This window comes from Scyliorhinus canicula, chromosome 16 (genome assembly GCF_902713615.1).
Source record: "Scyliorhinus canicula chromosome 16, sScyCan1.1, whole genome shotgun sequence".
Lineage (NCBI taxonomy): Eukaryota > Metazoa > Chordata > Chondrichthyes > Carcharhiniformes > Scyliorhinidae > Scyliorhinus > Scyliorhinus canicula.
The window spans coordinates 140,435,075-140,453,315 of record NC_052161.1 but is presented as its reverse complement, the minus strand read 5'-3'; the positions used below and the strand labels follow the sequence as shown (position 1 = coordinate 140,453,315).

At 46.3% G+C, this 18,241-nt stretch overlaps 1 protein-coding gene across 2 annotated transcripts in view; it reads right to left on the bottom strand.

Annotated features, from left to right (window-relative positions):
* Positions 1 to 18,241, bottom strand: part of LOC119950578 (tumor necrosis factor receptor superfamily member 14-like) — a 55,037-nt gene that overhangs the window by 24,210 nt on the left and 12,586 nt on the right. Inside the window, exons 4-6 of one of the 2 annotated variants that reach the window (XM_038773126.1) lie at positions 18,017 to 18,142; positions 5,642 to 5,794; positions 270 to 360 (exon numbers count right to left, since the gene is read on the bottom strand). In XM_038773126.1, coding sequence (XP_038629054.1) covers positions 270 to 360; positions 5,642 to 5,794; positions 18,017 to 18,142 — 370 coding nt within the window. The remainder of the gene's footprint in view (positions 1 to 269; positions 361 to 5,641; positions 5,795 to 18,016; positions 18,143 to 18,241) is intronic. The other variant, XM_038773127.1, reaches the window with a different exon arrangement.

Sequence of the window (18,241 nt, the reverse complement as noted above, 5' to 3'; positions counted from 1 at the left end):
TTCCTAGTGCCCCAACGTTCATTGTATTTTCCGTTGCCTTGTTAGTCCTCCCAAAATGCATCACCTCATACTTTTCACAGTGAAATTGCATCTCACATTGTTCTGCCCATTTGACCGTCTATATTGTCCTATAATCTAAGGTTTTCCTCCTCACTATTTACCACACCAAATCCAGGCAAATTCGCTTTTAAAACATTCAAAAATGACAGTTAACTACACTGTAATGAAGTAACATGAATTTTATTCTGGATTACTTTTGGTAAACTCACTCAGTGATTGGTTTGCATTTGTTCACAGTTGTCGAATCTGAATAAGTCCCAGGAGGACACTTCCCACAGATATTATCTGCTGTATTTGTTCCTGAAAGCAGATGTGGCAATATCACATACTTCAGAAAATAAATAACTTTAAATCTTTCAATAAATTTGCACAAGTGAGTGTTATATTACTCGGGAGTAATATTTGAAACTCATTTGTTTCTGCTGAGTTGAACTTAACTTAGATGATGAATACTCAAAGTCATCCAATGATAACAAATAATTTATTGAGTAACTAATCAATTTGCTTGTGAGTTCTTTCCTTCAATACTTACACTGGTGTTCGAATTAGACAAGGCAGATTTAGATTAACAATGAAATATTATACTTTAGACTCTGAGCTTGCTATACGTCTGTCCTCTAGCTACAACACACCCGGGGCAGCGTGCTAGCACAGTGGTTAGCAGTGCTGACTACGGCACTGAGGACCCGGGTTCGAATCCCGGTCCTGGGTCACTGTCCGTGTGGAGTTTGCACATTCTCCCCGTGTCTGCGTGGGTTTCACCCCCACAACCCAAAGATGTGCAGGTTAGGTGGATTGGCCATGCTAAATTGCCCCTTAATTGGAAAGAAATAATTGGCTATGCTAAATTTATATAAAAAAAGCTACAACACACCCGAAGAGAGTGGGAAAACAGATTGTGGTTGTTTATACACCTCTTGTTAGTGTTGCCCTCTAGTGATCATCTGACTCTACTGACTGCACATTAACCCTTCATATATTTACATGTACAGAGCTCACTACAGTGAGATGTGTGAATGGAGTTCAGCACTGTCAACATGGGGAGTTAATTTGGAGCCAGAATGTAATGGGCTCTCTTTCTGGGGAGTTAATTTCCTCCTGGGATCATCAGTAATATTAACTCACAAGCCTTCTTTAATGCCACAGGCTCATTTCCCACCCTAAGATCAAGCAGCCCTAGGCCACTTGTTGGTCGCTAAGAGGTGATGGGGAGTGTATTTTGAGAGGGGCGTGGGAGGGATTTTGGGGGCGGGGGGGGGGAGGAGTCTGGGGCAGAAGGAGCTGCCAATTTCCTTGTATACTGAGTCCTCTGGTTTGCGGTTGCAAATTGTCCTTCCAAGATGCATGTTACTTCCTAAAATGGTCTGCTACTACGTGCTATCCTAATTAAAAGAGTAAAGTTGGGGGCAGCACAGTGGTGCAGTGGTTAACACTGCTGCCTCACAGTTCCAAGAATTACCAGAATTAGCATGAGGTAAACATGAATTAACAAAGAAAACTGTGGTCAAACATACCACAAGCTGCACATTAAATGGCAGGCACACCCAAAACAGATTCCCTGAATTTTCTCAGCAACCCATCCAGACGTCAGTCATTACCGTGAGTCACAAAACTTATTTTAAACTCTCTCTTCCTCATGAAAAATCTCTGCTCCTCCCCTTCAAAGAGATGGTGAGATTTCTGGATGTTAACAGCTCCACAGCACCCAGATTCCATAGGTACAATCCTCACCAAAACGCACACTATCTCAAAACCTTTATCTGCTCCCAGATCTAGCCGACTTGGTCTGTGCTCCCAGCTCAGCTGATCTGCCTCTAAGACTGTGTCCCACTGTGTTGGCCAAGCCAGTCTCCAGTGTCTAATTCCAGGCACAGTCCTAACTCCACAGCGCACCACTGCTAATAACTGCTCTTCATGGAGCAGACAACTGCACTTCAGCTTCATTGAGTTGACATTGCTCTCAGACCTTTGCTGTAAAGAAAATAAATGCTATTAGCCACCTAGAAACCTAGAAACAGGTTGTTTCCACTGGTGGGTGACAGCAGAACTAGGGGGCATAGCCTCAAAATAAGGGGAAGCAGATTTAGGACTGAGTTTAGGAGGAACTTCTTCACCCAAAGGGCTGTGAGTCTATGGAATTCCTTGCCCAGTGAAGCAGTTGAGGCTCCTTCATTACATGTTTTTAAGGTAAAGATAGATAGTTTTTTGAAGAATAAAGGGATTAAGGGTTATGGTGTTCGGGCCGGAAAGTGGAGCTGAGTCCACAAAAGATCAGCCATGATCTAATTGAATGGCGGAGCAGGCTCGAGGGGCCAGATGGCCTACTCCTGCTCCTAGTTCTTATGTTCTTATGTTTTGTGCATTGGGTGGGCTGTCCCTTTGCAACATTCTGGGTTTGTGCCGTGGTCCCAGATATGCCGGTTGCTGTCGTCCTCAATCACCGCGCCGCAAACATCAAAATAAATCCACAAACATAGATTTCCTCACACACTATGACCTTTACATAAACCTGGTTAGGCCATAACTCAAGTATGACGTCCAGTTCTGGTCCCAACACTTTAGGGGGGGATGTTAGGACCATGGAGAAGGTGTCGAGGAGATTTACCAGAATTATTCCAGGAATGAAGGAATTTAGCTGCAAAGTTAGGTTGGAGACCCTGGTGTTAGTCTGCTTGGAGCAAAGGAGATTGAGGGGAGACCTGATAGGGGCCCACAGGATTAAGACAGGTTTAGATAATGGGAAAAGTTGTTCCCATTATCTGATGGTACAAGGGCCAGGGGACACAGATTTCATGTTTTGGGTAAGCGATATGGTGGCTGGGGGGAAATGTAATGATCTGAAACTCGCTGCCAATGAGGATGGTCCTCTTTGCAGTTCAGCCATTCTTCACTATCAGATTCTGTTTCAAATGAATCTCGCTATTCAACCCAACTACAATGGCTTCCCTTATGAGGTGCGGGCTCCGGGACAGACATGATGGGCTGAATGGCCTCTCTATGCTTCTACACCTTAAGTGGTGTCAATCAGTTGAGATATCGGATTTTGTGCAGCCAATGAGCAGAGAGAGTAATGCTGGTTGCAGGCAGCAATCCCGGAAATCAGTGAATGGCACCAGTTTATCACGCTGTTGGTAACATGTGTTAATTGTAGACTGTGGTTAACCAAACTAATCCCAAATATCTCTTTTCATAAAACCCACTTGTTCCATTAGCTGTTTTGATGACCATAGTTGTGATCTAATGGACAAGTTTCTCAGTGTGGTAATGAGCTGGCAAAGCCGGGTGTACCCTGACAGCCGACACAGCGAAGCCGTTACCGGTACCCAACGTTAATTAGGGCATTTAATGATGCCTCCCAGGCTTCACGCTGTAAAAACTGCCCCACCAGCTGATTCACCTTGACTGCTCTCGGCAGCTTGCCGCTAACAAGGCTCTTAAAACAATCTCGCACAGCAAACCCCAGACAGCTCGCTGCCACGCCACCGCGCAGACCAGCCGCACGATTCAGAGATGCCGACCTGACCAGACTGTTGGATGCGGCGGAGTCCAGACAGGTTACCCTGTTCCCCCGAGGGGGTCGAATGGTCAGTCACCGGGGCAGCCAATGCCACCTGGAGGACTGGCAGCGACCGTCAGCACGGGGGGGGTTCACCAAGAGGACTGCCACCCAGTGCTGCAAGAAGCTCAATGACCTCCATCGGGCCACACGGGTGATTTAGCAACGGCTCACTGACACCAGTCCTGCCTGCAACCCTCCCCCTTTCACCCCCCCACCCCACAACGGCCCACCACCCAACCCCAGCACAATATATTGTGCCCCTGCGCACCCTGGCACCCACCTATACACCCCACCCATGCCCAGCGGCAATGCCCACGCCTGACACCCGCCATGCTACCTCCGGCCCTGAGATTTATGAAGCATGCGGCTCACAATGCCCTCTGTCTGTCCCCGCAGGAGAATGTGGCCCACAACAGGTGGGAGAGGGTCTAGACGGGTGGCAGAGTGCCTCACCCTCAATGAAGGTCGGGTCCTGGAGGTTGCTGACCAGTCACCGACGTCGAGGTTGGCCTGTGCTTCTGAGGTGACCTGTCACACGAGTGTTGTCATTTCAGACAGAATGATCTGTGCCCCCCCCACTCATGAGAACACCTCAGAGGAGACCTCCGAGGGTGCTACCACTGAGGCATCACAGCTGTCATCCCCACCCTCCGCCAGCACAGAGACACACACCTGGATGGGCAAAGGTAGTGGGTAGGCTTCTGGGGCACAATCTGGTGAGCACCACACAGTTGCTGATGCACCGCAGGTGGAGGCAGGAACATCCAGGGGAGACAGCAGACTGCTGGATTCCAGGATTCAGCTTCTGACACGGGTCCCAGTCGGATGCTGAGCCTCTGGACCAGGTTATCCTGGAGCTGATGCAGACGCTAGGATGCAGCCGCGAGATTCATAGGAGGACGGCGGCGGGTGGGGGTGGTGGTGCGGTGGTAAGCACCGTTACCTCACGGCACTGAGGTCCGGGTTTGATCCACGCTAAATTGCCCCACAGTCCCCCCTTGGTCAGGCAGAGCCTCCTGTGGCACATGCTGTCCGACATCTCTTCAAACCCCCTCCCCCCCCCCCCCCCCCCCCGGAAACACACACCCATCCTTTGGCTGCAGGGGTGTCGCCCAGCTCCAGGGTGTTTGGCTGTTTTCTGCTGCTCCTGAGATTGTGCAGCCTCAGGCGATGTGTCTGGGCAACAAAGTCTGATTAGGGTGCCAGGCAGTAACACCCGTTTGTGATGTGGCACTCCTACCCACAGGTACACACTTCGCAGCTTTTGTCCTATCCGCATGTTGGACCCAAATGCCTCGTTTCCCGATTTTGGACTCTCCCCGACTCTCCCGCGATCCTTGAAATCCCACCAAAATAGCTAATCTTGTTTTCTTATATTTTGACAGAAAAAACTTGCGTTAATGTAGGGGCAGCAGGGTAGCATGGTGGTTAGCATAAATGCTTCACAGCTCCAGGGTCCCAGGTTCGATTCCCGGCTTGGGTCACTGTCTGTGTGGAGTCTGCACGTCCTCCCCGTGTGTGCGTGGGTTTCCTTCGGGTGCTCCGGTTTCTTCCCACAGTCCAAAGATGTGCGGGTTAGGTGGATTGGCCATGATAAATTGCCCGTAGTGTCCTAATAAAAAGTAAGGTTAAGGGGGGGGTTGTTGGGTTACGGATATAAGGTGGATTCGTGGGTTTGAGTAGGGTGATCATGGCTCGGCACAACATTGAGGGCCGAAGGGCCTGTTCTGTGCTGTACTGTTCTATGTTCTATGTAGTGGACTTCAATGCCATGAGCCTTCCAGTGTGTGAAATAGCGACCAACCTTCCCTACAGCATAAACACAACTACACTTCAGAAATAATTCTTTGGCTGTAAAACACATTAGGATATTCGGAGGACTTGAAATCCACTACATTAATGCAAGTTCTTTCTGTCAAAATGGCCTTCTTATATGCTTAAGATTCTATATACACACCACAGATTTAATACAGTGACATTATTGGCTTACTGACCTTTCAAACATGCAGTCTATCATCATACCTGGCACTTTAATCCCTTCTCCTGCTGGGCATGGTGTATGACGTTTGCAATTCCAGCACGTATAAAACCCTTTTTTACTGCAGAAGTACCCAACGCGGCAGCCACACACAGTGTTTTTATTAAACTGACATTTTTCATATACAACGAATCCCTCTAGATCAGAAAAACATCAGTCGTAGTTCAATGTCTGAAATAGTTTGCTCTCACTCTATAGGTTTGGAAAGTGACCACTTTAACTGGGTTGGAGGCGGCTAGTAACCAGCAAAGGTTAGTTCTTTTAGGTTAAGATTCACAAGTGATTAAATCACCAACACATGGATGGTGGAAATGGTACTTCTCTGCACATCTGTTCAGTTCACATGTACGCTAAAGCACAAACTCAGAAAAGCTGACAAATATCTTCCAAAAAGTTGACACTCAAAAACAGGGACGACAAGGTGGCGCAGTGGTTAGCACTGCTACACAGCGCCGAGGACCCGGGTTCACTCCCGGCTCTGGGTCACTGTCCGTGTGGAGTTTGCACATTCTCCCCGTGTCTGCGTGGGCCTCCCCCTCCACAACTCAAAAAGATATGCTGGGTAGGTGGATTGGCCACGCTAAATTACCCCTTAATTGGAAAAAAAAAGAATTGGGTACTAATTTAAAAACCAAATCTAAAGTTAAACCAGCTCTAGAACCAAGGCCATTGTTTCAGCGAAAGTTAGTACCAGCTAAATTATATTTATTTTTGTTATATTGGATCAGTATTTTGGAATTTGCTGATTGAGTATATTTTTCGAGAAAGGTGTGTACCCAACACATATGGCATACAAAATGCAAGTGTACTGTACATGTTGGGAGGACGAGCTGTAATACTTGGGAGTCTGTGGAGAGAACTTTATTCCCCAACAACCTTATATGTGTGTCTGCAGTAAAAGGAAATTACTGCAGATGCTGGAAATCTGAAACAGAAACAGAAAATAAACTGAAAAGTTATTTTCTGTTTTTGTTTCTGTTCAGAGTTGATGGAGTCTGAGCTGTTATATATTGTTGTATTATCCGTAAATATCTAGGAATTAATGTGTGGGTGTTCCAAAGGGCCACATTTCACAGCTGCACTGGAGTGTAAAGTGACGTGTACAGATTCAGTTCAGTCTGGTTGCTTTTTTTGAACCAGTCAGCATGGCGACATTAAGTTTACAAACTTAAAATTTGAACATCTTGGAGCCAAAAGTCAACAAGAGTGCTCAAGATGGTGGCAGTACGTGTCTGCCAGCAATCCCAAAGCTTTTTATATTAATTTAATGCTGATTTTGAAAATCGACTCACTTTAGTGCCCAAAGAAAAAACAATCATGCAAAGACAAAAAAACGAAATGTTGACCGGCACAGCAATGATGTATAGCCACAGCCCATAAAGAATTTGAGTATCACATCACCTCTGACCCAGCGGTTAAACCAGTGATTCATCCCTCTTGTAAAGTACTGAAAGGTAAGACTGAAAGAGATGGAGGAAAAGAAGGCGATTGCCAGAGACTCCAAGCCTACAGATTGGGTAAACTTCATTGTGGTGAGAGAGAACCCAAATGGACAGCTGAGAATTTGCCTCAATTCCAAAGATCTTGGAGCCATTAAGAGGGGTTACTATCCCATTCGAACCCCCTGGGAGACTCCCACATGTGCCTTTCTTTCTGGTTCCTGGAGACCCCCGAGGTCTCTAAGGCGAAGGAGAGAGATCCCACGCCTTGGTACCTCGCTCGAATATGCAGATTTGCTCAAAAGTGATCCCGCCCGCAATGGGTGGGATTTACATCGCAACGTCTCACAAGATCACATTGGATCTCACAAGGTGTTGAGAGCTGGGTAGATCCTAGAGTGGGGTCTCCTGGCTTCTTTCAGCCACACTGTGCTGGGGAAAGCTGCCTTTCGGGCACAGTGTGCCCTGTAAAATTAAGCCCGTGGATTTAAGTGTGTCTAATTTCGTGATTTTGCATAGCAAAGGGTAAAACTCTAGTTAGATTCATGTTAAACAAAGATGTTTGTCTGTATGGGAGTTTTGGTTTTAGTTCAAATTGTATCTACTGTGCTTAGAGAGTTTTACAGTATGGAAAGTAAATAAAAGCTTGGAGAAGGAAAGAGATGTTGCTTAGCAGCCAGGGCACCTTTCGGGAAATTGGCCTTTTGAGTTTATTTTAACTGGAAGCCAGAGAAGTAAAAGCTTCACAGCTAAAGAGGGAATATCTCTCAGCTCTGCTAGAAGAAAAGCCTTACCATGGAATAATGGGAAAAGAAGGCTAGTGCCCAAAACTTCGCCTTAGATAAGGAAACTAGAGCAATTAAGTTTTCAAGAAGTCTAAAGTTAAAGGGACAAAGAAGAACTGGAATTAGAACAGTGAACTGACAGAGCTGAGAAGGGGTTGGCTAGTGAGAAGTCTGAAATATAGTTGAAGTAGTTCTAAGGTTTGTGTAATCTTACAACAAATTGTGAGCCGTTAGTAAAATAATTGTGGAGCAATCTGTGGGTGTATATCAGTTTGTGTAAAAGCATTCCCGTACCAGCCTCCCCGAACAGGCGTCGGAATGTGGTGACTAGGGGCTTTTCACAGTAACTTCATTTGAAGCCTACTGGTGACAATAAGCAATTTTCATTTCATTCAAGACAAAGGAATCCTGAAAGGAGAGTTGGAAAATCTGGAGGTGGATTTTTGATGAAAACAGCTGATGTAAAACATTGTTAGAAAGAAGGTTTAAAAGTGTGTCTTTTTGAAAGTAGACTTTAGAAACAGCCATGTGACAATCATCTGGGGGAATTTTAGGAGATATCTATGACAGATACATTGAATGGCATCTGCTATTTGGTTTCAGAGTGCAGTGTTATCCTTGAAATCTGTGTACATTTGAGAAGATAGCGGGAGCGAGGGAGTACCATATTATCATCAAACTTTTCATCTTTCATAAATGGGGTTTTACTCATTGGTAGCTCTGTGACTCTGTTTCTTCACGTTTTATTAAAAAAGTAAAATGTTAACGTCTTCTGAGCCAGGATTTCATTCTGGGACCTTCCCATCCATTAGTAACACCAACTGGGATTGTAGTAGTACAATCGGGAAAACCGATAGCATTCTCATCTCAAGCTGAGAGGTATATCAACACAGAAAGAGAGCTTTTAACAGTCATGTATGGTTATCAGAAGTTCCATTCATATCTGTAAGGGAGAAAGTACAAATTGGAGAGTGCTGATCAGCCACTGGACCAGATCTACAAGGAGAATCTGTGTAAAGCACCAGCGAGATTACAGAGCTTACTCCTTTTTTAAAAAGTGTTTTTATTGAAGTTCTTACATGTTGTACATCATATAGGTGGTAAGGGTAACTGTGTTGATTACAATGTACATATCAATTTCCTTTGTGTCAGAACCCCCCCCCCCCCCCCCCCCACCGCCCCTTTTCTTTGTTGTTTCAAAGTCTTTTTCTGGGCCCTTCACTGCACAATAGTGAGTTATTCGCTATTTACATGTGGGCGGTGCCCTCCCCGCCCCCCTCTCCCTGTCCTGTTCTGTTTGTGGGGGGGGGGGGGGGGTTCTCTTTCCTGTGCCCTTGTTCCAGGCTCTATGACCTTGTGTCAGATGTTTTCTGCCCCCCCCCACCCCCCTTCCTTTCCCCGGTGGTGATGCGCTGCGGCCCCCCCCCCCCCTCTCATAGCTCCTGCACTAGCTTTCCCGCAAGTGTGGTGACCCCCCCTCCCGCCCCTCTCAGGGTCGATCTGACCCCCTCCTACGCTCACTCTGCTGGTATCCCTGCTGCCTCCTCCTCACCCTCTCCCCCGCTCTGCTGTCCTCGCCATCTCGTTCCTATCAGCGGGATCCCCTGTTCATAGTGAGGCGATGCAGTCCTGCACAATATTGTCCATTTCTTTCCTTCGCCTCCCCTGTGATTTCCTCATCGCTGCCTCCAGCTGCCCGTCCAGACCATTCTTACGGACTCTGCTGGCACAGTAAAATAATGATCTTTGCCCTGGTAAGTTACTCAGAGCCTGGCTGGGACTAACATCCCAAATCTCACCTTCCTCTTGTACAGGGCCGCCTTTGCATGGTCTGCCCCAATGTCCTGGTATACTCTTATTTTATGTCCCTCATGCCTTCATCTCTCAAACCCAGCAAAGGATCCTCTCTCAGTCCTGATATTTGTGCACCTTGGCTATTTTCGCCCTCGGCTGCTCCCCGGCCCTGGGCTTTGGTCAGAGAGACATGTTGATCTCTGAGAGTTTGAGGAAGCTGACCCTCCCAACCAGGTTGCCCAGCATTTTGGCCACGTATTCAGTGGGGTCCCTGCCCTCATACCCCTCCGGCAGGCCCACTACCCGAACATTCTGCCTCCTCCACCGGTTCTCCTGGTCCTTGGCCTTCCCTTTCAGGCTCCCCTGGGTTGCCACCAACCTCTTCATCTCGGCCTCCAGGGTGACGATTCAGGCTCCCTGATCTGTCGATGCCTTTTGCAGCTCTCTAGTCGTGCTCCCCTCGGCATTAGATTTTCCCCATTCCATTGAGCGTTGTCCACATGCCGACTCGCGCCTCCATCACCGCGAGCTTAACCATCGCCTTTATCTCGGCCTTAATGTCGTCCTTCATTGCATTTAGTTCCTTGATTAGGAACATCCTCCATCTATCGCCAGGCTGCGGGGGGGGGGGGGGGGGGGGGGGGGGGGGGGGGGGGGGGCTTGTTTTCTGAGTCGTTGGTCTCCCTCTCTCGGGGGTGTCTTGCCTCGTATGTCCGTCGACCCGCTTGCTCGCTGCTCCTGGCCATTGCTGCAATTTCTGATGTCCCTGCAGCCTCTCCAGCTTTTGCTCCCTGGCATTTTGTTGTTCGGACTATTGTTGAGGGTGAGGGAATGTAGAAGTCCAATTTTGCAGATTAAACTTTGCCAAAAGTGCCTATTTTTCTGTCATATGGAGGAGAGCCACCTGATGTGCGACTACTCAGCACAGCCCCATTGCAGGAAGTTCGGAGGTTACTCTTAAGGTTTCAGAGTTACAATTTCCCTTTGGGATACGTGCCAGGAAGTGAAATAATGCTGGCAGCTACCCTATCTCAGGTGACACCACAGGAAAAACACAAAATAGAAGATCTAGATATAAAGATCTATCACACAGTGAACGTAATATCACTGAAACTGAGTCAAACTAGAGATGAGACCAACAAAGATAATGAGTTACAGATGCTTCCTCAGCAAGTGAAGAAAGTTGGCCTGATAAGATACAGCAGACAGACAGAATATGGCAGTATTGATCTATCAGAGATGGCATTGCACGAGAAAATGGTGATCTGCTTGAGGGACCCAGAATATTATACCCAAACGCAGGAAGATCTTCTTCAGAAGATATATGAAGGTGACATGGGAACGGAGAAGTAAGTACAGGCTCGGAGCTGAATTAGCTGTACAGAAATTGCAAAGACATTGAAAATATGTGTCTACATCATTGTATGTATGCCAGAAATATAGAAACAGACAACAGAAAGAAGACATGATAGTTACTGACGTACCACCCAGGCCATGGCATACTGTAGGAGCCAACTTATTTACACACAATCACGAATGGTATGTCACAGACGACTACCCTTTTATCACAAAGATGAAAGACTTGAGAGCTACAGCAATCTTTTCAGCTTGAGTTCTGTGTGCTGAGCAAGGGATACTTGAAAGATTAATCTGTGACAATGGCATCCAGTTCACATCCAAAGAAGTTACGGAATTTGCTAAATAGTATGGGTTCAACATCTTCACCTCCTTGCCACATTACCCTAGAGGACACGGGTTTATAGAAAGACACGTCCAGATAAAATGCTGAAAGACATAAGAAGATGCAAAGCTTGCCTTATTGTCACTCCGATCGACATCTCTGAAGGCTGACATTGAATCACCCGCAGAGTTGCCAAATGGAAGAAAAAACAAGAACTGCTGCCAAGCAAAATTCATCTATTGAGTCACCAGGAGGGATCCAGAATTGTATTCAACTACTACCTGTAACATCATGGTCTGGCATATCCCCCTCTACCATTACCATCATGCTGGGAAAAACAACCCTGCTTCAATGACATGCAGGAGTGCCTGCCAAGTGCAGCATCAAGTATACCGAAGAGTGTCAATCTGGTGAAGCTATAACGCAGGACTACATGCATGCCTAACAACGGACGTCAGGAGGGTGAACTCTGTAAGAAATCTCGTAACCAATGGATCAGATCTAAGCCCGTCAGTCCTGCCAATCCAGTCGTGAAAGATGGTGATTAATTAAACAAATTGTGGAGGAGGAGGCTCCACAATTATCCATTATTATCTTTATGGGGTCGCCCAGCACATCGCTGTAAAAGAAAAGGCTGAAGAATTTGCAACCATCTTCAGCCAGAAGTGCCAAGTAGATGATCCATCTCGGCTCTTCCTGAGGTCTCCAGCATCATAGATGTCAGTTTTCAGCCAATTCAATTCCCTCCACGTGCTGTCAGGAAATGGCTGAAGACACTGGATACGGCAAAGTCTATGGACAAAGACCACATACCGGCAATAGTTCTGAAAACCTGTGCTCCACATCTTGCTGTGTCTGGAAGAAGGAACTGGAGGCATTGTTGCTAAGATTGCAGATGATGCAAAGATATGTAGAAGCACTTGGACAGGCTAGGAGAGTGGGCAAAGAAGTGGCAAAACAAGATGGAATACAATGTGGAAAAGTGTGAGGTTATGCACTTTGGAAGGAGGAATGGAGGCATAGACTATTTTCTAAATGGGGAAATGCTTAGGAAATCAGAAGCATAAAGGGACTTGGGAGTCCTTGTTCATCATTCTTTTAAGGTTAATGTGAAGGTTCAGTCAGCAGTTAGGAAGGCAAATGCAATGTTAGCATTCATGTCGAGAGGGCTAGAATACAAGAGCAGAGATGTACTTCTGATGCTGTATACGGCTCTGGTCAGACCCCGTTTTGAGTACTGTGAGCATTTTTGGGCCACGTATCTAAGGAAGGATGTGCTGGCCTTGGAAAGGGTCCAGAGGAGGTTCACCAGAATGATCCCTGGAATGAAGAACTGTCGTATGAGGAACAGTTGAAGTCTCTGGTTCTGTACTCGTTGGAGTTTAGAAGGATGAGGAGGTACCTTATAGAAACTTACAGGATATTGTGAGGCCTGGATAGAGTGGACGTGGAAAGGATGTTTCCACTTGTAGGAAAAACTAGAAGCAGAGGACACCATCTCAGACTAAATCTCCCTTTAAAACAGAGACGAGGAGGAGTTTCTTCAGCCAGAGGGTGGTGAATCTGTGGAACTCTTTGCCGCAGAAGGCTGTGGAAGCCAAATCACTGAGTGAATTTAAGACAGAGATAGATAGGTTCTTGATTAATAAGGGGATCGGGGTTATGGGGATAAGGCAGGAGAATGGGGATGAGAAAAATATCAGCCATGATTGAATGGCGGAGCAGACTCGATGGGCCAAGTGGCCTAATTCTGTTCCTATGTCTTATGGTGTCTCTAGCCAAGCTGTTATAGTACAGGTACAACCCTGGAATCTCCCTGGCAATGTGGAAAATTGTCCAGGTGTGTCCTGTACACAAAAAGCAGGACCAATCCAACCCAGCCAAGTACCACCCCATCAGTTTAGTCTTGATCATCAGGAAGGTGTCACCGGGGCAGCACCGTTAGCACTGCTGCCTCACGGCACCGAGGTCCCAGGTTCATTCCCGGCCCTGGGCCACTGTCTGTGTGAGTTTGCACATTCTCCCCGTGTTTGCGTGGGTTTCACCCCCAACCCAAAGTTGTGCAGGCTAGGTGGATTGGCCACACTAAATTGCCCCTTAATTGAAAAAAATGAATTGGGTAATCTAAACAGCACTCCCTCAGCAATATCCTGCTCGGTAACATTCAGTTTGGTTTCTGCCAAGCAACTCAACCCCTGGTCTCATTACAGCTTTGTTTCAAAGATGCACAGAAGAGGTGAATTCAATAGGTGAGTCTAAGGTGACTGCTTTGACATTAAGGCAGCATTTGGAGGCAGCACAGTAGCATAGTGGTTAGCACAGTTGCTTCACAGCTCCAGGGTCCCAGGTTCAATTCCCCGCTAGGTCACTGTCCGTGCAGAGTCTGCACGTTCTCCCCGTGTCTGCGTGGGTTTCCTCAGGGTGCTCCGGTTTCCTCCCACAGTCGAAAGATGTGCAGTTGAGGTGGATTGGCTGTGCTAAATTGCCCCTAGTGTCCAAAAAGGTTGGGTGGGGTTACTGAGTTACGGGGATAGGGTGGAGATGTGGGCTTAAGTAGGGTGCTCTTTCCAATGGCCGGTGCAGACTCGATGGGCCGAATGGCCTCCTTCTGCACTGTAAATTCTATGATTCTATGACCGAATGTGGCAAAAATAGACTCTATGGGAATCGGGGGCAAATACACCACCATTTGGAGATGTATCTGGCACAAAGGAAGTTGTTTGTGGTTGTTGGAAATCATAGTCCCAGGACATCTCTGCAGGAGTTTATTCGGGTCCTGCCCGAGGCCCAACCATCTACTGCTGCTTTATCAATGACCTTCACTCTATCATAAAATCAGAAGTGTGGATGTTCTAACATTCAGTGACATGACCATCACTGAATCACTCACTATAGTTTCTTTAAATCTTTTTATTCAAGGCATTTAACATATATACACAAAATACAGAATATCAGACAAACAACCACAACCCTCCAACACCCTGTGACACCAACACCCCGTTACATCCCTCCTTCCCCATTATATCACCCCCAAAAACCCCTCTCCCACTTGCTGACCCCTGAATTCTCCATGAAGAAATCGATGAACTGTTTCCACCTCCGGCCCCAGCAGAGCGAAATTAACCTTCTCCACCTCAGGAATTCTACCAGGTCGCTCACCAACTCTCCCGCTCTCGATAGCTCTGAGTCCCGCCACTCCAGCAAAATCCATCTCCGGGCTATCAGGGAGGCAAAGGCCAAAACATCAGTTCTCTTCCCCCTTAGACTCCTGGGTCTTCCGACTCGCCAAATATCGCCAACTCGGACTCGGAACCAGCTCCAAACCCAGCATCACGTCCGGGAACCCGTGCCAGAACCCCTTCAGCCTTGGACACGGCCAGAACATGTGGACATGGTTCGCCGAGCGGCTCCATGCACCGCCCACATGTATCCTCCATCCTCGTAAAGAACTTGCTCATCCCGGCCACCGTCATGTGGGCTCTATGGACCACTTTAAACTGGATGAGGTTCAACCTCGCACACGATGGGGACGCAAGGCCTCCACCCACGTCCCGGCCCCCAACTCCCCACCCAGCCCCTCCTCCCACTTGCGCTTAATATCCTCCCCCAAGTCTCTGAACGACTCCATCAATTCCTCATAAATATCCGACACCTTCTCCTCCCTTATCTGATCCTCCGATAACAGCTTGTCCAGCAACACCGGAGCCAGCAGCCCACTCCACACAAAATCCCCACCCTGCAGGTACCTAAAACCACTCCCATTGGATCGTTCATACAATTCATCCAACTCCTCCAGCCCCGTGAATTTGTCCCCTATAAACAAATCCCTGAAATACTCAATCCCAACCTGCCACCACCCCCGAAACCCATCACCTTACATCTTATATTTTAAAGATCCAATTGTCAATGTTTTAGCAATTATATCATTTGATAATTACCTTGTTAAGCCAATTAAATTTCTAGGGTAAAGGTATGAGCATTGGATGAAGAGTATGAACAGGGAAAACTGCAGCTTGCCACTCGCCAAGGAATTTAATGATGCAGTGGCAATGGACCATGGGACAAACATAGAGGCATTTTTCTGCTTTATCGATATGGTGACCAGGTTTGGCCTATCCACTGGTAAGGACAAACGGACTATTGTTGATTTGGTTATGGATAAATGGATGGGAACAAGATTGGGGACATCAGCAAAATTCCTGACAGATAATGACAGGGAATTTTGCCACTGGGGAGTTTTGAGACATGTGTGAAAATTTGGACATAATAGTTATGCCCACTGTGGCTGAGAGCCCATTCAGTAATGGTCTGTGCAACAGAGATCACACAGTGATATAAGGGGCCAATGTGTGGAGAGATACCGCTTTCATAGGGAAGGCCAGTGGTGAATATAAACATGGGTTGAATGTGCTGGTTAAAGGTCAGGAGATAAGACCCGTGGATCGGCAAAAGTATGCAAAAATATGGAAGGCCAGAAAGCAGTGTGAGTTCTGACAGTGAACCACAAAAAGATCTTTGACTCAGACAGGACTGTGAAAACATGCAGGAAAGATCATGCTGTAGCAGTGCAGGAAGAGAGAAGGGGGTGAGTAAACATGGTAGCTTGACCAGAAAGAGAACTGCAGAACAAGCAAGAAATAGAAGGCCTCATCTTAGAGAAATTCTAGTCGCTGCCAATAAGCTGATAATAGAAGCAAAACAAAGAGCTGGAAAGTTGGAAAGAATTTGGAAAGAATATACTGAAATACCAGAGAAGGGACAGCTCACCTGGTCACACAGGTGGATATGCATGGAAAAGGTGCTCTCTGACAGCACACACAAGGCTAAAGAGTGACTGGTAGCTCAGGGTTTTGAGGAAAGACTTTGGAGTCAAGAGGTCAGGGTGGACAACATTTTAGCAACATACTCCTGGGAGTGCAAATCAATAGATATAAAAGCTGCATTTTTGCAGAGTGAGCAATTTCAAAGGGAAGTAATTTTGAAATTACCTAACGAAGCTGGCGATATAGAAGAAAAACTGGAAATTAAATGAGTGTTTTTACGGATTGAATGATGCATCAGGAGTACGGTCGTTTCCTATGAGGTAGGTCCTGTTGAAAATGGGTTGCTTCCAGTTCAAAGCAGACTGCAATGTTCCATTGGTACCCCAAGGAGAAACTAGCAGGAATCTTTATCATGCAGGAGGATGATTTTCTATGGGGAAGTTCTGTAGAATCTGAACAATGGGTGATCGGTAAAACCAAGAAGGAGTTCAAGGATCAGAAGGAGTTCAAGCTTCAGGGACCTTTAAACACATGGATTTAAACATCAAACAAAATAAGTTTGCAGTGATATTGAATCAACAATCTTATCTAGAAAATGTTGCATCCCAATAAATCGGGTTAGATCTTCATAAAGAGCAGCTAACATCCAAGGAAGAAACCAATCAATTGAGAAGACTGATTGGACGGTTGAATTGGTTTTTCACACAGACTAGTTCTGATGCCTATTATGGTGTGTTGGAGCTGAGTACCATGATGATATAGTAGAGGCAGTTCTAAGTGCAAGCAAAACATTAAAGAAGTTAAACTAGGAGAAATGCACACTCAGGTTCCCAGCCTTGAGTAAACCAGGTGCTCTGAGTTTGGTCATGTTTCATGGTGCTTCATATGCCAATCTTCCATATGGATATTAGAGTGCAAAAAAATGAAAATGAAAATCGCTTATTGTCACAAGTAGGATTCAAATGAAGTTACTGTGAAAAGCCCCTAGTCGCCACATTCCGGTGCCTGTTCGGGGAGGCTGGTACGGGAATTGAACCGTGCTGCTGGCCTGCCTTGGTCTGCTTTAAAAGCCAGCGATTTAGCCCTGTGCTAAACAGCCCCAGTACTGCAGAGTACCGCAGGATTAATCATATTTTTGGGAAAGAATGATGTATTGCCCTTTTGGCTTGGGAAGCCAAAAAAGTTGGTGAAAAGCACCTTAGCTGTAGAAACCCTGGCATGGATTGAATCCTTAGATATGGAGATTCACTTATCCAACATACTGATTAAATATTGCCCAAGGGGCAAAGTGAGAACGGTTTGTCCATAGAATGCTGAGTCGATCACCGATCCCTGTGGGACAGTGTGCCCCGGCGTGGCGGGAACACCTGCTGGATTTTATGACCCTGGAAAAGGTGAAGTTCGTGCTGAGGGGGGAGAATGAGGGGTTCTACATTTGTTGAGGCTTGTTCATCGTGCGTTTTCGGGAGTTGGTTTTCGTTGACTGCTGTGTGTGTGTGTGTGTGTGTGTGTGTGTGGGGGGGGGGGGGGGTTGTTTTTGTTTGTAAAACTGTTGAAAATTTGCTGAATAAAAATACTTTCAAAAGAAAAAGATTTAAAGGCAAACCTTTAAGCAGTGGTTCTAAAATCACGTTTGAAAATTCAATAAAAAACAAATCAAAAAATAACTAGTTAAAAAGGAGATATTGATGAATAGTACAATTACAATTCCATTGGGAATACTAAGCACACAAATGTGCAATACTTGAGATATGTGGAAATGGCAAGTTTTAATGGGAGTGAAGTACACAGCTTCACAGTCACAGAAAATAACTAGAGCTCATCGAGATCTTCAATACAGGTTTGGCTCACCGGAGTATATTTTCTATGGCTCAGTAGTACCTCGTTTGTGTTTTACCTCGTTTGCAATCCAGACAGTGATAACATGTTTTTAAAGAATGCACTTGCTCGGTGAAGGTATCATCCAGACACCTCTCACATGTTGTTTGGTTTGTTGCTCCGCAGTATTTTGACAGTTGAGTGCCTGCAATAAAAATAGTCAAAGTGCCACCATTTAAAACAGATACATTTTCCATTACAAGATTTGATCTGGTCTCAGATTCCCTCCTTTCTTCCAAATCAT